Source organism: Mauremys reevesii, linkage group 1 (genome assembly GCF_016161935.1).
Source record: "Mauremys reevesii isolate NIE-2019 linkage group 1, ASM1616193v1, whole genome shotgun sequence".
NCBI classification, from domain to species: domain Eukaryota; kingdom Metazoa; phylum Chordata; order Testudines; family Geoemydidae; genus Mauremys; species Mauremys reevesii.
In genome coordinates, this window is record NC_052623.1 from 209,652,847 (window position 1) to 209,675,748 (window position 22,902).

The window sequence follows — 22,902 nt, forward strand, 5'->3', positions numbered from 1 at the left end:
TGTTTTGTTTTGTTTACTTGAGTTAATAACAGGCACATTCCACTGCCTGCTGAGCCATTGCAACAAAGGCACAACATCTGAACCAGCTTCAGAAAATACTTTTTGCCTAGGCTTATTGCCATGTAGTCCATACTAGAGATAATGAACTTACACAATATCATTGCTTGTGCTCTGGAAATGTATTCTCCCAAATCCCATAAAGCAATGTGATTAGGGTTAGGGGGGGTGGAAGGTGGTTAAGGAGACTTGGGCTCTATTCCCAGCTCTGTCACAAATTCCCTGGATCTGGTTTCCACTGCCATGAATCTTGTGTTGTTTGCTTCGGAGGTGAAGCGAGTGTAAATCACCACCATTTGGATCTGCAAGCATGTTACACTTGTATAAATGACAACACAATATATAAAACAGTAGAGAATCAAGTTCCCTATATGACCTCAGCAAGTCTTTGTGCCTCAGTTTCCCCATTTGTAAAATGGGGATAAGACCTACCTCACTTCAAGGGGCATTGTGAGGTTTTATTAATTAATGTTTATAAAGTGTTGTGAGCTACTTGGATGGAAGTTGCCAGTCAGGCAAAGTATAGTAGTTATATCTTGCTACACTTCAGTGTTCGGAGGAGAGAGGGAGGGGTCTTTGTCTGTCCCCACAGATGGTCCCAGCAAGAGAATAGTGTGGTGGGTTCCCCATGAGGTGCCACCTGGCACTGGGGTACCACTGAGCCCTTTCACACTGTGGGGCTGTGATAAGATGCCAAATTCTCCAAGCTTGCTCTGTCACCAGCATACACAGAGAGGGGCACACCCTGCTGCAGCTTCACACACAGACGCTGCGATCAGCTCTGCATAGGAAGGAAACCTCCTGTTGTCAGAGTTGTACCGGTATGGTGCTCTGCTCTCTCCAATGTTGATATCACTTGGCTGCGTGCGTGAGTTCCCTCTGTGTGCTGCCCTAGCTCTGCGCAGATAGCTGACACAGCAGACCCGACGAGAACCCCCAATAACCACAGAGTCCAGTAAGATGCAAAGTCACGTCAACTAGGTTTATTGCGACCTCGGACACAATGGCAGTTCCCTGTAGGTTTCTTAGCCTAACTCAGGGCATACTACGAGAAAGTGCCTCTTGGCAATGGACTCAGCTCAGTCAGTGGCGGGAGTTTCCACTGCCCCCTCGGCTGGACAAAGGCACCGCCTTAGGAATGCATTCTTATACACAGATACAAACAAGTTACACATCACACCTGACGTATTGAGGGGCCTCCCCTCTACGTAGCAAGGTTCAACCTTTCTACGTATTTAGGTGCCGCCTGTTACCTTGTACATGTTGGTTCGATCAAAACAACTCTATCCATCATTTTACCCTTTTGCCCCTGTCATTGGGATGGGTCGGCCTGTCCTTTTGTTATCTATGGAATGTTTCAGTATAGTATGTTCTAATGCTATGTTTATACTCCGATATGCTAGGTGAATATATGTTTACGTCAGCCTTTCTCCTGCCAGCTTCTGTGAACTGAGCCGGCCTTCAGCTCACAGCCTTACTTTGCTCTTTAGCTAAGTCTTGTTCATTACTTCAGTTCAGGCCTCAGGCCTCATACTGGGCCTTTATCAGGGCCTGCACTTACTACACCTCCCAATTGCTAAGGCATGCACCCACCCACCCCCCGGAGTGTAAACCCAAAATTATATCATCCCATGCTGGCTGAGAGGGAACTGTACAGCCTAAGCTCATAAAATTCACCCCCTCCCTCAATGTGGAGAGAGATATGCAACAGCTTTCTGCCCCAAGTTATAATTTCCACACACAGGTTGTAGACAAAACAAAACAAGTATAAAACAACAAAACAAAAGATAGATTTTAAGTGATTATAAGATATAGCAAACTTATCAAAGCAGGTTTCAGAGTGGTAGCCGTGTTAGTCTGTATCAGCAAAAACAACAAGGAGTAGATTACCTTAGTATATAAACAAAACCACAAACTGAGCTTCACACACTAGTTAGCAAATTTTCACCCTGAATGATAGGCTGGCAGATTCTTAAGGCACAAGTTGCCTTGGCTTTCCCAGGTTTTCATATACAGGCAAAACATCCCTCTAGCCTGGGACCATCACTTGCCACGGTTCAGTCCTTGCCCCTCAAGTGTTTTCAGGTGTGTTGTTATAGCAGAAGTGACATACCATCATGATGCTGTTGCCCCCTTTTATATATTCTTCCCACTTGCTAGAAAGCTCTTTACCTGTGACTTGGGTCAAACAGTTCCCATTATGTAGTGCTATCGCTGAGAGGTTTCTATTGCACACAGTTCCTGGGGTAATCCTTGGGTGCATTTTCTCAATGAGCCATTAACATTGTTTGGCCTTTTTACTGTTGTACCTGAAAGGCTGCTTGTGGGTGTTTTCAACCTCACAACATGTTTCAGTAACACATACACAGCCAAACTCCATAACTTCACATTCGATGATGGCACATACAATCTAATGAGATATTATTGTCTAGCAGACTACTACTTTTAGAATGATACCTCACAAGGCATAGTTTGTACAAAACGTATCCTAATTACATGACAGTGGTGAATATTGGGGTGCCAGGATGTCTCACACAGTACAAAACAAACATTTTGTATCCTCTGAAGAGTTAGAAATTTATTTGCGCTTGTGATTATGCAGCCCTCTAAACAATTTATTCTAGCACACATCTGACCTATAAAGGCGTAGATTGGACTTTTTGAATCCCAGGTAGAAGCTGTATTTGCAACTATTGACCCTGATTCTTCATTTTGGCTCAGCTAAACTCAGCACAGAAATGAGGGGGAAGCACTGCTGAAGGTGGTTTTATGTCACTTTTGTATCTCCCACATTCTGGGTCTGAGAACTGGAGCAATCCCCAGTCTAAGTGAAAGTAGCCTGAAAAGCTGCTGTGATTTACTCTCTGCTGCAATGGCAATCTATGCATTGTCTCAGCAGCCCAGAATAGCTGGTGTACAGTGCACTCTGGCCACCCCTCTAGGCCAAGGGCTGCAAAGGGGGCAGCATATGACTGTTCCTGTGGTCCTTCGGCAGCAGGGAATTCCCCGTAAGTATTCCCAACTGATTAGTTCTGCAGAGCTTGCATACAGAGGCCATGGCAGAGCTCAGAATCAAGTCCACTGTTTTTTAAAGAAAAATGCAGAACACATAAATTAGCCTTATGCCTTGTGGGGGGCGGGGGGGTTGTGCTTTTTCATGTGCCTGTGGCGGTTCTATGAGAAAGAGACTTGCATTCTTCACGGTATTTAATACAATTCTTGTTTGTTTTTGTTTTAAGCTGTCACTGGCTGAGAACCACTTGGCTCGGATAGAAGGCAGGGCATTAGTGAACATGTTCGATTTCCTGTCCAAAGAGCTGGTGAGGCTTCAGGAAGAAAGGAGGATCCATGCTTTTGCCATGCTGGCTGAGAGGCAACGGCGCATCCGGGAAGCAGAGGAGAGTGGACGCCGCCAGGTAGAAGAGAGGCGACGGCGGGAAGAGGATGAGATCTTCAAACAGGCAAGTGGAGGAGGCAGAATTCTTCTATTGACCTAGTTACTGCCTCTTGGGGAGCTGGATTACATATACCAATGGGAGAAGGCCTCCCGTCATCATAGCTAGTGTCTACACTGTAACATTTTACATGTAGATAAGCCCTCAGTCTTTTGACTTTGCCATGAATTAATCTAGGACCCCTGCAACACATAGCTTCTCTATCCTCCTCCCAGCTGTGGCTCTGCCTGGATCATCTCCAAGGCTAATGCTCTGTCATAAGTAATTCTGCAGGGTCAAAGCATTGGGTCTGTTTGTTGTCAGGATGTTTTCAACCAGAGGTTGAAAACATTTGAGTGCTTTGAGTGCTCATGCACATGTCCATTCCACTGTAAGTGTGTGTGTGCCTTCAGTATACTCAGGTCAGAGACTTTTGGTTGCAGTACTGGTGGGGTGGAGGTGTGCCCTGCGTATCCTCGTGCTGAGACCCAAGGGTGTAAAGGGCAGAGCTTCTCCACCTCCCTCTCAGATCCTTCTTATCATCCATGGCAAAAGTTGGAGCGCCCCATTTCTCCTTAGAAACTTACTTTATCTTCACAAAGTGTTTTTCACTAGCTTTTTGTAAATAGTCATAGTTGTTAGTAGTAGTACCATCCCCTTAAGGGAATTTTTTCTTTTATTGTTCTTTTTGTCTGTATTAATTATGCAGAAATGTCCTGGATTCCGTGTAGCACTTGTAAAGTGACTGTGCCTGCTAAGGTCAGACATTCTAGCTGCTTGTTTTGTTTGGGAGAGGGGCATTCCAATACAAGTGCTCTATCTACTTATCCTTCCCCTCCCAAACAAAGAAACGGAGTGTGTTGCCTGAGGGAGCACCATCTTAAGTAGGTGATGAGACCTTCCTCAGCATCTGAGGACTCAGCTGCTTAGAAATCTGAGATACCTTCAACCACAACTGCTCTTCCTCTTCAGCCTAAAACGTCTCTCAAAAGCTTTGGTGAGAAGAAATGTTTATCTCCTTCCCCAGATCGGTTTGGGCTAGAGGGGTTTTCGGAAGACAAAAAAAATCCTCCCTTCATCACCTGAAAAAGACTTGGGAATCATGGTGAATAATTAGCTGAACATGAGCTCCCAGTGCAATGCTGAGACCAAAAAAGCTTAATGCAATCCTTGTATGCATAAACAGGGGAATCTTGAGTAGGAGTAGAGAGGTTATTTTACCTCTGTGTTTGGCAGTGCTGCAACTGCCGCTGGAATACTGTGTCAAATTCAGGAACGATGTTGATAAATTGGAGAGAGTTCAGAGAAGAGCCACAAGAATGACTAAAAGGTTAGAGAACATGACTTATAGTTATAGACTATTTAGCTTATCAAAGACCGTCCGTAATACCTACCTGGGGAACAAATATTTAATAACGGGCTCTTCAGTCTAACTGAGAAAGGTATAACAATCCAATGGCTGGAAGATGAAGCTAAACAAATTCAGACTGAAAGTAACGTGTAATTTTTAAACTGTGAGAGTAATTAACCATTGGAACAATTTACCAAGGGTCGTGATGGATTCTCAATCACTGGGAACTTAAATCAAGACTGTATGTGTTTTCTAAAAGATCTGCTTTAGCAGTTATTTTAGGGAAGTTCTATGTCCTGTATTATACAGGAAGTCAGACTAGATGATCTCAGTGGTCCCTTCTGGCCTGGGAATCTCTGAATCTTCCACCCTGAAGCACAAGCATAAGTCCTCCAGTACCAAGTCAACAAGCTGCAAGGGGCAATCCCCAGTACCATATGAGACAGTGCTGTTGATTCTGGTACTGATAGTCTCAGTACCATTGAGATTGCACCTTCTGCATTGTCTCCTGAGACATCAGCTGAAATGTTGCCTCCACTCTTGGTGCCTGACACGTCGCAGGCCTTTACGACTGCAAAGGACCAATTATGCCTCCTGGTACTGGACTCATCGCTGTTGGAGCAACTGGGACCATCTGTTCAGTCCCAGCCTATACATTCAGTACCCACTTTCAAAGAAGCTACTGGTACTGCCATCTTCATTGATTCCTACCTCAGTACTGATAGTGCCATATGAATCTACAGCTATTCATCATTAGCTGCTTTGGTACCATCTGTGGTATTGGCTTCCACACAGGACATAAGACTGTCTGTGACCTGAGTACCATCATCACTATAGCTTTCTTCTTCTACTTCAGCACTACCGACCTCTACAACTTCATTATTACCACTGGTACTGATACCAGCAACGGTGTCTCCTTCAATATTGACTGGATTTCATTGTCCACGTTTGTACCATGGTACCCTTTCCTTAAGATCTCTAATCCATACTGGACTGGCTTCATGTTTCCCAAAAGAGGATTCTTATATCTCTTCTTTGGATTTAGAGATGGACACCAAATTTGAAGGCATTCTGAGTAACAATGTGAATTTTAGAGCACTTAGAGTCAAGCAGTAAATAGAGAGCTGGTGTAGACCTTAACTATAGTAGACTTGGTGGACCATTACAATGCTGAAAGGGGGACTTTTTAGTAAGGATAGGGGGAGAATGGTGGTCCATCTGCAGCACAGGGGAATCCAAGGAGTGTGAAGTGGCCCATTCATCTCAATGAGGTGTTCTCAGCTGAATGTGAACAGCCCATGCAAATGAATAGAACCTGAAGCAATAGCTCTGAGATGAATGACCTGCTCCATTCATGTCAAAGAACCCATGCTATGCATCAAACATGCCCATGCTCAACTCTTCTCCTCTGTGGCAGCAGTGTATTCTTGGTGCATGCCACCAGTATGTCTGTTCCAGCTTCATACTTGGGGGGCAGGGATTCCACATATCCTTGTTCATATGGTGGGGGTCAGGGAGAGGGCCTCAGACTGGATAAGTCCACCAGAATCCAGCTCACATGAAGGGAGCATGAATGGGGGTGGAAGTCAGACTCCCCTAGAGGAGTTGGGTCCCCTAGATGCTGGCGCACACACACAGGTATGGAGAGAGGCATCCCCCCAGGATCGTGGCATAAACACAGGAGGAGAACATGGGGTTCAGAGGCACCCCTGCTCCTGTTCTCACCTAGTCTTCCTGTCACTCACCTCATGTCACCCTTCCCAGTGAGCTCAAAATGATGAAAGCCAACACAGTATGATAAACTATCTCTCTGCAGACCACTACCAAGTGCTGGGCAGGGAACATCTAAACTAAATGCATTATAGAAATCCAGTGTGTTCATCCTGCTTCTGTTGCACGTTGCTTTGATAAAGTATTTTGCTTCAGAATTCAAGTGACTACAAGAAGATTAATTTATTGCAGCTGTGGTAGTTTTAATCATATCTAAACTGCCCTGATGCTGTAAGGTGTTATTTGCCAGCTGTTCAGAGGACTATGTGAAATGAGTTGGTGTTTGGCATTCAGTTAATGGAGTTAGCACATTGTACAGGAGATAGGAGAGTGTGTCCACAAACGTAAAAGATCAGAGTTTTGCCTTGGGCACAGGTCATTTTCTGTACTTGTTTCTGTACAACTAGTTCCCCAGGAAAAGGCCATTAGAGAAGGAATCCTCATATGACGGGATCCCTGGGATGCAGCCTGGGACTGTGGGACCGCTGTGCCCCCTTAACTCTCCAGCCTGGGCTGTCTCTCACAATGCTTTGCCAGTGACAAGCAGCAAACCCTTCCATGCGCTGTTATCACTCAGCACAAGCACATGTGAAGCCCCACACCCTGCTAGATTGCATGAATGCTCCCAGAGCCACTCATGGATCACACAGAGAAAGGCACTAGCCAGATCCCCCACAGCTCCCAGTCTTGTACCTCAGGAATATACCGTCTTGCACTGCTCAAGATCATTTCTTGAGCAATGCAAGTTTATTAATTGGTTCACCACTTCATCAATGGAAAGTGGATATACACCAGCCTTTGTAAACCTGAGCCAATTTACCAAGCACTTCAAGCAAACTCACTGGTAAAGATAAACAGTAAAACAAGTTTATTGATTACAAAATATAGATTAGAAGTGATAGGCTAAACATCAGAGGTAGCTACCAAAGATAATAAAATATAAGCACGCAGTCTAAACTTTCAACCCTATTAGACTGGGCAACATCTAGATTAGGCAGTTTTTCTCACCCCACTGGATATTGCAGTTCATAGTACATGGGTTTCACCCTTGAAACCTCGGCCAATCTCCTCTGTTGGAGTCTTCAGTCTCCTGAGTGACCTTGTTGCCTGCAGGATAGGTGTGGGGAGGAGAAAGTCCAAGCATGGGGCCACTGCGTTCTGTTTTATACCTTTCGTCCATGTGCTTGGAGAACACAAGTCCAGGCATGTCTGGTGGGCATTGCTGAGTCACCACCAGGCAAGGTTGAGCAATTCTCCTGGTGTGGCCTTGTGCAAGTGAGTCATTGCATTATTATGTAGCTCCCTTGCTGGACAATGGCTGTTGATGGCTTTTCGACACCCGCCCAGGCATTGGTTATCTCCCTGGTTACTGTCTTTGGTGATCTAATATCTGGGCAGTTCCCCAACCCACAGCATATTTTAGTGACAACCATATAACACAATTCTCATAACTACATATGCATTAATTATATTTATATTTAGATGGAACAGTAGGTTTCAGCAGATCATAACTTTTCCCGTGATATATTTCAAGGCATGCTTTGTATGCAATATCACAATTATATATAAATGATGAATGGGGAGTTACAGAATGCTCCCCTGGGGTGTAGAGAGTCACACCTCACACTGGATTCATCTACATTGCAGCTGGAAGCATGTTCAAGTTAGTGTGCTAAAAATGGCAGCTTCGCAATTGGGCAGTGTGGTTTAGGCAAGTTGCCTGAGTTACATATCCTGGGGGACTGGGCAGGTTTGTACTCAGGCGGCTAGCCTGAGCCACTACCTGTGCTACCCCGGCTACACTGCTATTTTTAGCATGCTGGCTTGAGCAGAACTAGTGTGTGTCTGTCGGTCTGAGCTGGAAAGCACGCTTCCAGGTGCAGTGTAGAAATATAAGACAACTTCTCATAGACTGCACCTGCCTTCTAAATCAATTGCCCTCAGATAGCCCAGGTTAAGTGGTGAGTCTCAGCTGACACACCATGGTCTTTGCCTCTCCCCACAGACGATCCCAGCAAGTGGGTACTACACAGCAATGAACATTTTGTATCTTGAGTCAGAGAGACATCTTGATGCTTGTTTCAGGTGGTTAAAGTGCACCAGAGGACTGTTGATTCTTACCTGGAAGATGTTATCCTGAACAGCATGGAGAGCACAGCTGAAGAACAAGCCAGGGAAGAGATTCAGAAGGTGGCTGGGGAAATCAATGACATTGCTTATGAAATGGAAAGCCGGTATGTCCTGGAGTGGACAGAGTACAGTTAGACACTGCTTTGCACAATTCAGACCCTGGCTGGCTAGCTACATTTATAGTTTAGGGCCAGCACCGAGGGTGGGGCAACACTGTTCATAACACTACATAGACATGCGGCAGTTTTCATCCACTAGGGAAGCACAGTCAAGTGTGTAACAACAACTTCTAAAAATGTGCAGATATGGTGGTTCCCAATCAAGCTCAGATGTGGCGAGGTAGGACCTATTCCCGGCAGCTGTGCTGATGTGCCCTGACCATAAGATGAGAGTTTCCCAATGTTCCCCCACAAAGCCTTTTACACTGGGATTTTCAAAGGCATGCAAGGGAGTTAGACACCCACGCCTTGTTGAGATTTAATGGCAGCTGTCCACCTAACTTCCTTATACTCCTTTGAAAACCCCAGCCATAGAAAATAGCTTACATGCAGGTGTCCTTTAATCTGGAAACTGGTCTGTCCTCTAAGGCTGTGGAGTCCTCTTTGACCCCAGCCCTGGGGCAGCCTGCCTGCACCCCAAACTTCTCATCCCCAGCCCTGCCCTGCCCCACCCCAGAGCCCGCACCCCCGCACCTCAACCCTCTGCCCTAGCCCTGAACCCCCTCCTGCACCATGAACCCCTCATCCTCAGCCCCACCCCAGAGCCTTCACCCCTAGTAAGAGCCCTCATTCCCCCCACACCGCCCCACATTATGCAATATAGGGAAACTGTTAAACGCTTACTGTTTCCAGTCCATTTTTACATTATTTAAAAAAAAAAATTGGCTTACAAGGCAGGTCGGGGGAGGCCAGGACTTGGACCCATTCTGGGCACCACCAAAAATTATACAAACCTGCCGCCCCTGCAAACAAACTAGTAAAAATATGCTTTCTGATGGCTAAGACCTAACATAAAAAGCTACAGTCTTTGTTTAAGGTAGTTTCTTCACCAATGTTCCTTTTCTAACAACGGCTGACTAGCTCTTAGTCAGGATACTCACAGAGTCCAAGGTGCTGGTTTTCCTTGTCTCCTCAGGGGAAAGATAACTCTCTCCAGTAAACCTTAGAAAAGTATCTCTCTCAAAGTTCATGGACCCTGCCTTAAGAGGCAGGAGGGCTTCCTGGGAGTGCAGTCTCCATCCCCTGTTGACATTGTTAAGTGAACACTTCTTCCCCATTTGATCTCCTAACGGCTGTGTTTACCAGGAATGCAAATGTGCTTTTCTTTGCCTTTGGTCACACTTTGCACAATTTAAAGGGGAAACGTATTCAAGCAGGTAGAACCACATTCCTCTGGAAAAAAATGTTTAACAACGCCTGGTTTAAACACATTTTAGTCATAATTCCAGTATATATCTGTATAATCTTTTGTGGGTTGACCGTAGCTGCATCATACAAGATTATTAATGATCAGCATGTTACATGACACCTTTTAGATACAGATTATAACAATAATGAGTTGTGGCACAATGAGCTGGTCAGGCCAGCTGAATTCAGGTCTAGATACCAGGGAGTTCCTTGCCTTCTGGCATAGGGATGCTCTTAGGGTCCCGGCTGTGTACCAATTTTTGTGGATAAATGGAGGCCTTCACTTTCCCTGGCTGACAATTGCTTTCACCAGCACTAAAGTCACTTCAAAATAGTTAAACAGTTTTTTAAAATGTTAAGCGGAGTGTGGTGGTGGTGCAGTGGGAAGTAAAGTAATAAATGTTAATTTCACTCTCTGTGTTTGGTTCTGTAGCCGAACTTGTCTGCAATCAGAAGAGATTGTAGCAGAGCTGGTTTATGGTTTCCTGATCCCAGAATTACAGAAAATGTCTGTCAAGGAGAAAGGTAAGGAGGCCAATAGCTTTGTTCTCTTCTTAAACCGTGATTTGTTGGCTGAAAGGCCCATCTGCCAGGGGTTTCAGTAGAGTCTGAGGATATGTCTATACAGCAATAAAAGCCCCATGACAGCTAGTGTAAGAGCCCAGGTAAACTGACTTGGGCTTGTGGGGCCCACACTGAGGGCTAACAATAGCAGTATAGTTGTGCGGGGGTCTGGGCTCTGAAACCTGGCAAGTGGGGGGAAGAGTCTTGGAGCCCAGGTTCCAGGCTGAGCTTGAAAAATTACACTGCTATTTATGTGCTCTAGTCTTTTTAGGCACAGTGGCTCAAATTCAACTCTAGTGTAAGCAGGTATAACCCCATTGAAATCAGCGGAGCTGCACCTACTTGTGCTAGAGCCAAAATAGTCCATTTTTTCTTGAATAGACTGAAACAAGTGTTTGAATAGCACTGAATTAGTCTGAATTACTGAGTATGGAACAATTTCCCACTGACTGCAAAAGTCCCTAATATGTAGTTAATTTATGCAAATAACAAATGTACAAGGAAGCTTATATTGTTTTTCTTTCTCTTTGTTCCTTTCTAATTTGCCCAGAACTAGGAACTGATATAATGTCTTATGGTTGATTCTGCGACATCATATTTCCAGTGGAAAATCTTATGCTATTGTAGAGAGGGCATTGTTTTAATCAAGTCTGAATATTATGGCTCCATAGTTCAGAGAATGGAAGGACATTAGAAATCCATGTGTCGTGATGATGATCAGCATAGAATGATCGTTCTTGATCAGGAGACTTCTCTTGCCCAGCCCATTCAAAAGATTGCAGACATGCGCCCCATAAAGCGTGTATTGACTTTGAAAAGCAAATGTAAAAAATAGCATAACAGGAGTTCTATGTTTTATTGTCTCTCTCTGACTTGAGAGCAAATGTGCTCACAGTTTACTGATTAAAAATATAAATATTTGCTAACTACAAGCCCTGCAAACACATTCTGGGATTTAAGAATCATGCTAGCTTCTTCCTGGCTTGTGTATCACCAACAATAACAATCAAGCACCTAGCAAACAATTCTGTTGATGGTGCATGAGCTAGAATAGCTCCCTCTCTTAACTGTGCAGGCTCTGCAGGGCTAACAGAGTAGTCAGTACAAACCAGTTATGGTCATTGAAGTCTGCAGCTACATCCAGGGATCAGATATAACCACTTTTATATTGCCACTTTTCAGAGTAGATCTGTGCATTAGAGAGTTACAATTAGCAAAATGTATTGCAGTGAGTTATTTTTTGACTTAAATGCAAAAAGGCCACCTTTCCAGTGATATATTTTAGCAATGTACATTTAATTTAGAACACAAGCGGTAACCACTCAGGAAAAAGATAAGGATGTCATTGTAAGTAACTCAATGAAAACCTGTGCTCCATATTGAGCAGAGGCGAAAAAGAAACAAAATGGTAGGATGCATATTGTTGCCCCTTTTCAACCTGCCTGGCCAGTTTAAGTTCAGAATCCTGGGGATGTTCCAGTTGGGAGTAGAAATTGATGGAGTCTGGAATTCTTCTTGGAATGATGGTCTCTATGTGGATTCCAAACGTGGGTGCACATGTGTGCCATGCACCCGAGCCGGAACTGTTCATAGTAGTGTTCGTTGACCCACATATGCTTTGGCTGCGTGGTACATCCTGAGGCTTTAAGGCTCAACGCCATTCCAGTTCCCTCTTACCGCCTCGTGGCCAGAGTTTGAATCCCGTTCCTCAGTGCTCTTAACCTGCTAAGAGAACCTTTTATCTGTTTTTTTCCTGTAAATAGTTTCTTCTAGTTGTATATAGTTGTCTGCTATTGTTAGTTAGGGCTCCCCTTTTTCCCTTCATGGGGTGCTCCCCATCCCAAGGCTATGCCCCGGCAAGCTGGCTTTAAAAGCTATGCTTCGTGCCCATGTTCTTTCTCTGTGAGCGATGAACACCAATGCTGTCTCTGTTGACTCAGCGAAGCTCACATCATTGCCCAAAGTGCTATCTGCTGCTCCTTCCCGTCTCGAACTCGGGAAGCTGGAGAACTTCACCTCCGCAGACACCTCATGGAGGAGAATAGGCACCCACGTGAGCAATCGGATCCTGCTCCGAAAGATCCACCAGAGCACTGGCTGTCACTGATGGTGAGTGCTTCTCCGGGCCCTTCCCGTGTAGCCCCAGCGGTACTGCTGAAGCCTCACCGTGTGCATAAGGAACACCGACATGGGTGTAAGGGTGACTCCCCGATGGGAAGCACCTCCAAATGCAGCATTGCCTCCCTGAGCTCTGCCAGTTGTGTGTTGAGCCAGCCGCTCCACCTCCAAAGCCGTTTTGTACAGAGCGTAAGTCCACACATTACCGCATCCCGCCAGCGCCACTTCCAGCCATGGTGCATTGCCCACTGCCTTCACCCCCAGAACTGTCGACATGGCCAGGACCATCCGGACATTCACGCCTGGTCCCACGCCCACTGGGATGCTTGTCCTCTTTGATGCCAGCGGCTGAGCCAGTGCTGCCGTACGCAGGTTCCCCTCAGTGCTCTGGATCTCCAGCTGCTGTGAGGCTTCCATCTATGGCGGATGAACCTCTCCTGGTCTGGCAGCATCCTGCTCCGCTCTGCCTGTCTCCGCTGGCACTGTCGACCACCAAACCTCTCCTGCTCCTGGACCGCCACGCCTCGCACCACGACAGCCCTGCCTCTACCGGATCTGTTTTCTGGTTTGAAGAGGTCCTCTGAGCCAGAACATGCCTTCTCACCTTTGTGTTCCTATAGCCTGAACCCTTGGTGCCAGCTCTACCCTCTTGTGTACGGCCCCTCCGCCGAGACATGGTTCCGTAACCCTTGGAGACTGCCGATGCCCGTGGATCTGTATGTCTGGCCCCACTGGCCCTCCTGAGACCCTTACCGGGACTGCGGGGTACCATCTCTGCCACATCACCGACCCACACTGCCTCTCCCTCCGTCTACACAGACACCTAGGACATTGCCACATTGCCAGTCCCTACTGGGGCCTCTTCGTCCCCAGACGACGTGCTACTCCCTTGTCCCCAGACGAGGGCCTACTTCATCATATGGCTGCAGCCTTCAGCCTGCAAGTGGAAGACATTCAGGACCCCCAAAACCAATTCCTGGCTATCCTGCATCCTCTGGACGGGCGTTGTGTAAAGGTGGAAATGGTAGAGGTAGCAGCAGCAGAGTAGTGAGGGGGCTGTGTGTGTAGGCGTTGGGGGAGCGAGGTCAAAAGGATGGCCACTGCTGCCTACCATAGGGGCTGGGATATAGATGCCCAGTGAATGGAGGGTGGCACAGAAGTCCTTAAGGGAGTGGAGGGATTCATCCATTTTATTGCTGAAGCACTTGTAGTTGTCAAAGGGAAGGTCCTCTAAGGTTGTCTGGACCTCTTTCAGAAAACGGCTGAATTGAAGCCACGAATTGTGGCACAGCACCAACCTGGATGCCAGAGAGTGGGCTGTGGTGTCAGTGGTGTCAACCAGGGTTTGGAGGACCACCTTGGCAACTAGCTTACCCTCATCCAGGCAGGGCCGGTGCTTCCATTAGGCGACCCTAGGCGGTTGCCTAGGGTGTCAGGATTCGGGGGGCAGCATTTTGTGCGCTCCCCACGGGGCGCACGGGAGCTTCTGGTTCCGCTCCCGTTGCGCCGCTGAAGAAGGACCTTCTGCCAACGTGCTGTGGAAAACAGCGGCAGGCAATTGAGCAGCTCGATGACTGCTGCTGTTGCCTGCGGCATTTCGGCGGAGGGTCCTTCTTCGATGGAGCGATGGGAGTGGAACCGGAAGCTCCCCTGGGGGGAGCTCACAAAATGCCGCCCCCCGAATTCTGCCTAGGGTGCCAGAAATCCTGGCGCCGCTCCTGCATCCAGGAGGTTCTTCTACTCCAGAGGACCCCTCGGTCTGGGCTCACAGGGCAGCCCCCTTCTCATTCCCTGAACCACCAAATTACACTACACCTTCCTGCCCATCTCCCTGCTCCCACAAGTCCTGCGTAAGGTGTAGCAGGATTATACTACAGTCTTTTGCATAGCCCCTCCTGGCATCACCAGTATTTGTTCACGGATCTCCATTGCCTTTCCAATCACTCCCGCACTCCGCATCCCGAATCTCCTCACACAGGTGCATAGCCGCCTGTGGCACCCAGGCCCTCTCCACCTCATGGCTTGATATTTGGATGGGGCTCGCATGTAGACAGGGTGTGCTCCGCCCCCATGTGTGACATCCTCACTCACAGCAGACAACCATCCACTAGAGCCTGTTATCAGGTTAAATGGCGCATCTTCACCACATGGGTGCACCACCACCCCCTAGACTTCTCCATTTCCATCCTCCTGGATTACCTTCTTCACCACCTTGCCCACTCCTCCGTCCATGTCCACCTGGCAATACTCAAGCCTTCTTTCTTCCTGTTTTCCATCTTCACCCACCCGACTATCACCTGCTTCCTTCCTGGCCTTCTCCTCTGTGCACAACCTACTCTCTCAGGCCAGGAACCTTGTCCTCTACACCAGTGCATCTCAAAGCCAATCCGCCGCTTGTGCAGGGAAAGCCCCTGTCGGTCTGGGCCGGTTTGTTTACCTGCCGCGTCCGCAGGTTCAGTTGATCGCGGCTCCCACTGGCGGCAGCCCGACTTTGAGAAGCACTGCTCTACACCCTCATTAAGCCACCCTTTGAACCCCTTTCGACCTGCTCCCTCACCCATCTCTCCACAAAGGTGACCTTTTTGGTGACCATCACCTCCGCGCGGTGAGTTAGTGAGTTGGCAGCCATGATTGCGGACCTGTCCTTTACTGTCTTCCACAAGGACAAGGTGTCCCTGCATCTTCACCCCAAATTCCTCCTCAAGGTGGCCTCCCCATTCCACCTCAACCAGTGCATTAACCTCCCAATCGTCTACCCTAAACTGCACGCCTCCCCCAGGAAGTGCATGTTATACTCTCTCAACGTCCACTAGGCATTGGCTTTTTATCTCCAGCGCACCCATGCCTTCCTGGTCTTGCCCTGGGTCTTCCTCGCCATTGCAGAGTGCTGTCAGAGCCATGCCCTCTCTTCACAATGCCTTTCCAAATGGATCTCTCATTGTATTGAGGACTTCTATGGGCTCTTTCATGTCCTGTTACCTCCCTCAGGAGACACAGCTCACTCCACATGGGCATATATCGCCATGTCAGCCATGTAGATGTTCTGTGGCAGGACATTTGTAGGGTGGCAGCTTGGGCCTCTGTCCACATATTTTCTACCCACTATGCCAGGGATCCCCAACGCAGTGCCCACAGGCACCATGGCACCCACCTACTGTCCGCCAGACAAGTAGCCGCTGAAATTCCGCCAAGTAGCGGCAACGTCAAGAAGCATTGTGACAAATGCTAAAGCAAGTACTGAAGTATTGAATATAAACAAGGCACTCCTGAAATACTGCAAAGTAAAAGTGTCAAAGGACTCCAAAATTTTGGGATAAACCAGATAGGACCTGACCAGAAGGCAAGGTTGGACCCAGGAAAGAATGCACTGAGGTCTCTAAGAAGAGCTGGAGCAATACTTGATATGGTGCCGCTCCTATGGAAACTCATTCTCCGAACATTGTCAAGAAGGAACTAATTGGAAAGTTCCAAAGACACATTTATATGCAGCAGTGTGTCTGCCAGCAGGGGGCCTGGCTCATGCTTTATCCTGCTACAGCTGCCCTTACAGGTCAAAAAATCTTAAGCACTAGTGGCATTCTGCCATCTCCACGTTATGGAGGCAAGACTCAGGAGTGAGAATCCTGCATAGTGAAATCTTCAGAGAAGCAGAATTACAAGGTAAGTAATTTTCTCTTCTTCGAGTAGTGTCCCTGTAGATGCTCCACTCTACGTGCACTTACCCTTTGGAGATTTCACATAGCAGTGAAATGGAGCCTTAGCAGTTTTCCATGTTGAGTTTTACCTCAAGTGTGTCCCTTTAGCTCTTATAGTAGTTAGTTTATTACAATTGGTTTTAGCGGTAGTTAGTAGTAGTTTTAGATGTATGTATCTCTTTCTTAGTTTCTCCCCTCCTGGGAGCTTTATGTTACTGGGAGAGCATGCCTGGTTCTCTTGGTTTCAAACACGTCCTATCATGAATGAAGACAATCCCATGCATCTGTTGCCTTGGGAATCTCATATTTCCAAAAGTACAACTTCTCTCTGGTATTAAAATCTAAACTCAGAAAAAAATCAGGGAGATCAAATTTCAACTATCCATGGTTGCACCCAGCCTCTGATCCAGGCCAGGGGACTCCCCCATAGCTAACTTACTGGAGACCAGCCTATCTCTGCTGTCTCCGAGACGCACTCCTTGAGGAAGACCCAAGATTCCTCTCATAAGACTTCCAGAACAGTGCCTCATGTTCTCCAGGTAGGAAATCTACCTCGAAATCATAGTTGCCAATGACGCCAGCCACTTCGGCATCCATCAGTCTCTGACTCGCTACCCACAAGGCTGCTGGTTCCTCAGATACTGAGGGCACTGTAAAGCCTAAAAACTTCAAAATGTGGCGCTCTGATAGGCCATCAGTACCATCAGAAAAGTGAGGTGGCAAGAAGAGCTCTACCTCTTCTCAATCAGTAAAGAAGTCTGCTCAGGTGCCATTTGGAGTCGTCCGCACTCCAAGCATTTGAGATTCAGTACAGTCAACTGTATCAGCCGCCATTACTTCATCTCAGGCCATGGGCTCTGTACCAACAACACTGAGTACTGTTAGAGTTTTGTTTTCCACAGGACCTTACTGTGTCCAAGACACCCGGATCACCATTGCTCAGCTCCAATCTGCTCTTGATACCAAGGATCTCCTGACATCTTTCCTGTACTGACGGTTTGACTTTCTTTTGGTTCCTATGTTCCTGCCACTCCAGAGTGATCTGTAAGAGGAGGATTCTAATGAACATTTTGCCTCAGTCTCTCAGTTATCTGTCCAAGGTGCTCCTCTCCATCCCAACAGAGGCACTTTTCCAGAGGTCTTTGAGGAAATTGATATCACTTGTGAGAGACATCCACAGCCACCATCTCACTGGTACAAGCGCCCATGGATGCCTCCACCCATGCCATATGCACCACCTCCTTGGTCATACTTGGATCCCTGGGTGACCTATGATTATAGGCCTATGGGACAGGGCCTATATGATCTTTCCTGCATCTTTAGAAAGGACAAATCTCACCCCTTTTTTGAATGGAATTGCAATAGAAGTGGATGAAGGAGTGCAGCAGCTCCATGGGATTTAGCATTTGAAATCAAATGCAAATGCAAATGAAGTCAAAATGCCTTGGATAAGAGGAGCACTGCCATGTGGCTTGAAAACGGACTCAAGAAAACAAATGATAGCTGGTCACTGGCCAGTATATTGAGTCAGAGGAGCTGCAGGGCTTAGAGATGAAGATCTAATCAGCACATTAATGATATTCAGACATGATCGTGCGGTCCCATCTATACTATTGCAACTACCATGTTGGAGACCTGGTTACAGCGTGTTAGACCCACAGGATTCAATGTGGGTTTCAGTTTCAGTTAAAACATGACTCAGTCTTGCAGTGTAGATGGACCCAAACCCTGGGATAATCTTGGACTTTTGCAGACCATGGTTCAGTCCTGCCTGCACAGCCAAACACTTTTTTAATCATGATTGGGATGGAAAACAGTGCATTAATATCCGAAAGCTATAAACATAGAGGGAACTACAAGTAATGGGATAAAATTAAAGAAAGGAAAATGTAGGCTGAACACTTTAGACTGGGGAATTATCACCCAATCAAAGGATGGGAGTGTTTGATTGGAGGAAAACTATAAAATGTGCAGCAAGGAATTGTCCTGCATTGGCCCAGGAAGATAAACTAGGTGACTTATTGGATCTACTCTGTCTCCAGTTCCAGATGTTCTTTAACTCAGCACTCATCAGAAAACCTACAATAACAAAGCAGTAGCCTACAGTGAACTCAGCTCAGCACTCATAAGGAATCATGTAAACAAAGCTTTAAAAAGCCAGTGTGTGCACCAGTGCTAGAGTAAAAATCCTGTGGTTTAGAGGACAGATTTCAGATGCACTCTTTCAAAGATTTGTTTCAATAAACAAATGGTGATGATTTTAAAACACAGGAGTATACCTTTCTCACTTTTGCCCTGAGTAGGAAAGAAACTCACTTGGCAGTTCTTTCTATTTCCATAGCTTGCCTTCAAAGCAAAATACAAGGTTGCTTGCTGCTATTAGATGGCAGTAGAACCCTAACAGCCCAAACCAGAAGGGTGTGATTTTTCCTGAGACAAGCTTTTTCATAGTTTCTGTAAGCTAAGAGCTGCCTTTGAGGGAGTGGGGGAGGGTGGGTGTCCATGCAGAAAATTCATGCAATATGGCTCCAAGTGAAAATCCTCTCTTCTTTGTGTACAGTGAGACAGTCCCAGCGGAAGCACATCAGTGCTGCTCATCAGATCATCCACAGGAGCACGGACATAGCAGTGGCTCAGAACTCTTCAGTGGTGGGACAGCAGTCACTGGGTGATGGAGAATCTGTGACCAAGATACCAGGGAGTCCTCCTCCCGTGGCAGCCAGTTCTGCTCTCAGCGAAACAGCTGCTGAACAGATTGCGGCAGAGGTTATAGAGAGCCCTTATGCTGTCCTACCCAGCCAAGCATTGTATGATACACTGCACGACGAGACCCAGCCGGGAGGGTTAGTGGTGAGCCATTCTGCTACATCAGACAGGCAATCGCAGGCTGATATAGCCCCTGCAAAGAGAGAAGATGAGTCAGGTGAGTTTGAGATCTGTTTTCCCTGCCTCAGTCATTGGAGCTCAGTCCCTGGGGGAGGGAAGGAAGCTGCACCCACTTTGTTCAGAGCACCATCCTGACTGTACACAGGATGGAGAAGCACCCCTCTCTCCATCAGACCGTCCCTCAGGGGCAGCAGCATCTGGATCTCTTGCAGACTGCCAGCATTGTTGCCTGGAAGCAGTCCTGAGAGCATTATGCCATAGGAGCCCCTGTCCAAAGGAGTCTGTGACTGTTTTTGGTTTAACTCCCAGAGATTTTTACTGTCTAACCCTTAAAGATGTCGTTTAACTATTGAACAGTGAAATTCCACTGATGGTTGTCAAGGGATGGGAAGGTTAGTTCAGGGAACTGGGAGTTTGCAGTACATACATCTCTTCCTTCTTCTGCCACTGTCCATAGCATGTGGAGGCTGGGGTTGGGATCTCAAGCCCACCTGACCCCCTGGGTCTGAGCTGGGGGACTCCCTGAGCTGCAGCGTCTACACTGCTATTTTTAGCACACTAGCTCAAACTGAGCTAGCACACGCCTCTCTGCCTAGGGTGGGAGGCTCACTCCCAGCTTTCTTGTGTTAATAACCCCATGCTCATGGGAGTGGTCCCACTAGCCGCAGTTGGACTGTTCACATGAGCAAGTCAAGCAGCATCTGGCCCTAATGTACTGGGGCTGTGGTAGCAGAAAATGGCTGATGAGACACATTCATTCAAAGACCACATTTTCAAGTGCTTGTAATTTTCCTGAAATGTTACCATTTGGTCTGACTTTCCTGGTGAATGTATTTGGAAAGAACATAAATTACATTTGTTGGTGTGTTGACTTTGCCTTGATTGCATGTGTGTGATTGCTCAAGCTCAGAATGTTTGGAAGCAACATCCTGCAAATGCGTGCAGTGCATTTATTTGATTATTGCTCTGCAAGAGACTCACTGAGCTGTTGGATCTCTCCTTTTCAAATTCCTGATTTTTGTAGGTTTAGAATCTCAAACAAACTCAAATAAATGCCTCCCCAAATGCATCCAGCTTGTTCATGGAAACATGGCATGGCCACACTAGGCATCAGAAGTGCGTACACGTGTAGAAAGAAAGAAAGCCATGCCAAGCTCTAGCTATTTGTTTACAAATTGATTTACTGCACCATAGTATAATGAACGTATAATATCACTGTGTACTTCCCCTTTACATCCCTTACCTGTATAACCACCTGGCCATTCTGTGTACCAGGTTATATTATTTGCATGTAGAACATCAGGTATACTGTGAATGAGGCACTGTCTACACTACCGCTTAAGTTGATGTAAGTTATGTCACTCAGGAGTATGAAAATACCCCCTGAATGATGCAAGTTACACTGATGTAAAGAGGTGTCTACACCATGCTATGTTGGTGGGAGACACTCTCCTGCCAACATAGCTTCCCCCTCTTTTTGAGGTGGAGTAGTTACACCGACGGGAGAGTGCTGTCCTGGTGACATAATACGTCTCCACCAGATGTGCTAAATTGGCGCTGCTGGATTGAAGGCAGCAGCACCAATTTAGCACAGGAACGAAGACAAGCCCTGAGTAACTGCTACCACAGTGTGTAATTCTATCCTTTTGAAATACAAATAACAAATTGTTTAGAAACTCAACAGTGCATTACTATAGGATTTTTGCATTAAATTTCCTTTGTTTTGTTTTTTTTAGGGGGAGAATAAAACAGAAATGAAAGAACGGTGAGTGAATACACTGTATGTATTCCTGTGAGCCAGGAGTCAGATGGGGGCTTGGGAGAGGAAACAAACAAAAAACAAAGCCATGTGACTACACACTGAAATAATCACTGCGCTGCAGGTGCTATGGCTATATATGTGTGCTGGCCAAAAGGATAGCTGGGTTTTATTGCAGCATTAGAAGGGGTTCAGAGTAGGGTGATGAGAATGATTAAAGACAAGGAAAATTTCTCCTATGAAGTAAGATGAAAAAGATTAGGGTTTACCTTAGAAAGGAGGTGAGAAAAAGAGGACATGATAAAAGTAAACATAAAATAATGCCTGGTCTAGAGAAGGTAGAGCAAGAGTTTCTCTTCTCCCTGTCTCACAACATGAACAGATAGTCAAAGAAATTTGAAAAATAGTGAATGCAAATCCGATAGAAACACATAATTAGAATGTGGAGCTCACTGACACAGGTTGTCTTTGAAGCCAAAAAATTAGCAAGAGTCAAAGAGGGATTGGACACTTACCTGGATAATAAAAACAGTCAGACTTTCAAAAGTTAGTGTTAGCAAAAAATTGGAAGAGAGATAAAACCTGGTGCTTCAGGGTTTAAATCAATCTCTTAACTATTAGGAATTAAAATGAGGCCTTCCTGGAGGGCAGATTATCCCACAGCTGCCTGCAATAGGGTTTCCTTCACCCTCCCCTGAAGCTTCTGGTGCTGATCAGTATCAGACAGGTTCCTGGACATGATCCAGTCTCAATTCTTGTTCCTAAAATCACGTGTTGGAATAAACATGATGCCGCATTTATTTCACTGTGTGATATGGGTTTTAATGGACAAAGTGTTCAAGAACTTGTTCTGATCATAAAGGCATCCTTCTCTGTTCTCTGCTATGTATATGCAGTAGGGGGTAGAATCCAGGAGTGTAAGAACCCTAATCTTTAAACATCCCAAATTTTAAGGGACGCTCTCAGGCTAGTGCAGCATTTTGCACTGATTTTTATGTATCATGTAAGCTAGGTCTGTGGACAGATGTGTGGTGGAAATGTCATTTTTTTGATGGAGATTCCACTGCCAGTGCTTTAGAAATTGCTTTCAATTGTCATGTGTGGTTTCTTTGTCAGACTTGGCTAAATGTGCTTTGAAGAAGGAAAGAGGCTCAGCGACACGAGGCATGAGAACACTCCATTCCCTCTCCTAGCAGGGAAAGAGAAGTCTTCAAGAGTGATTTTTGTATCTGAAATATGCACAATGGATTCCTCTGGGTCTGCAGTAATAAAGATTGGGAACATTCTCTCTTGTTTGCTGCTCTTTTTACAAACTTGCCACGGTAATTGACACTGTCTGTACTGTATGGGCAGATTCTGGATTTTAATAGCTACAATGATCTGTTGACTTGAAGTGAGATGGTGAAATATGGCCCCTGGGCTTGATGCAATAATGGGAGGCTAGGAGTCTCATTCCTGAAAGCCAGGCTTTTAACAGGCCTGAGGCTTTAATGCAAACTATTTAAAACCTTGTCTACCTTAGAAAGGGTTTGCCAGTATAGCTATATGGGCAAACTCTCCTAGTGGGAACACAGGCACATGAGTTCTTTTGCTGACTTACCTTATACCAGTTTCCTAAATAAAATAAGCTATACCCCTAAAGCACGTTTTATGAGGGTAGAACTGTATCTGCACTAAAGCTTTTGCTGGGATAGAAATGTCATAAAAACACACATCCCTACGTGCCACTTTC

General features: G+C 46.2%; 1 protein-coding gene across 2 annotated transcripts in view; it reads left to right on the top strand.

The window, feature by feature from the left end:
* CFAP91 (cilia and flagella associated protein 91) overlaps window positions 1-22,456 on the top strand; it is a 57,657-nt gene extending 35,201 nt beyond the window's left edge. The window contains exons 14-19 of one of the 2 annotated variants that reach the window (XM_039519630.1): window positions 3,297-3,518; window positions 8,698-8,846; window positions 10,582-10,673; window positions 19,086-19,448; window positions 21,148-21,176; window positions 22,287-22,456. In XM_039519630.1, coding sequence (XP_039375564.1) covers window positions 3,297-3,518; window positions 8,698-8,846; window positions 10,582-10,673; window positions 19,086-19,448; window positions 21,148-21,158 — 837 coding nt within the window. In that variant the 3' untranslated portion in view covers window positions 21,159-21,176; window positions 22,287-22,456. Of the gene's footprint in view, window positions 1-3,296; window positions 3,519-8,697; window positions 8,847-10,581; window positions 10,674-11,262; window positions 11,543-19,085; window positions 19,449-21,147; window positions 21,177-22,286 lie in introns of those variants that run through there. The other variant, XM_039519632.1, reaches the window with a different exon arrangement.
* Window positions 22,457-22,902: the final 446 nt, after the last annotated feature.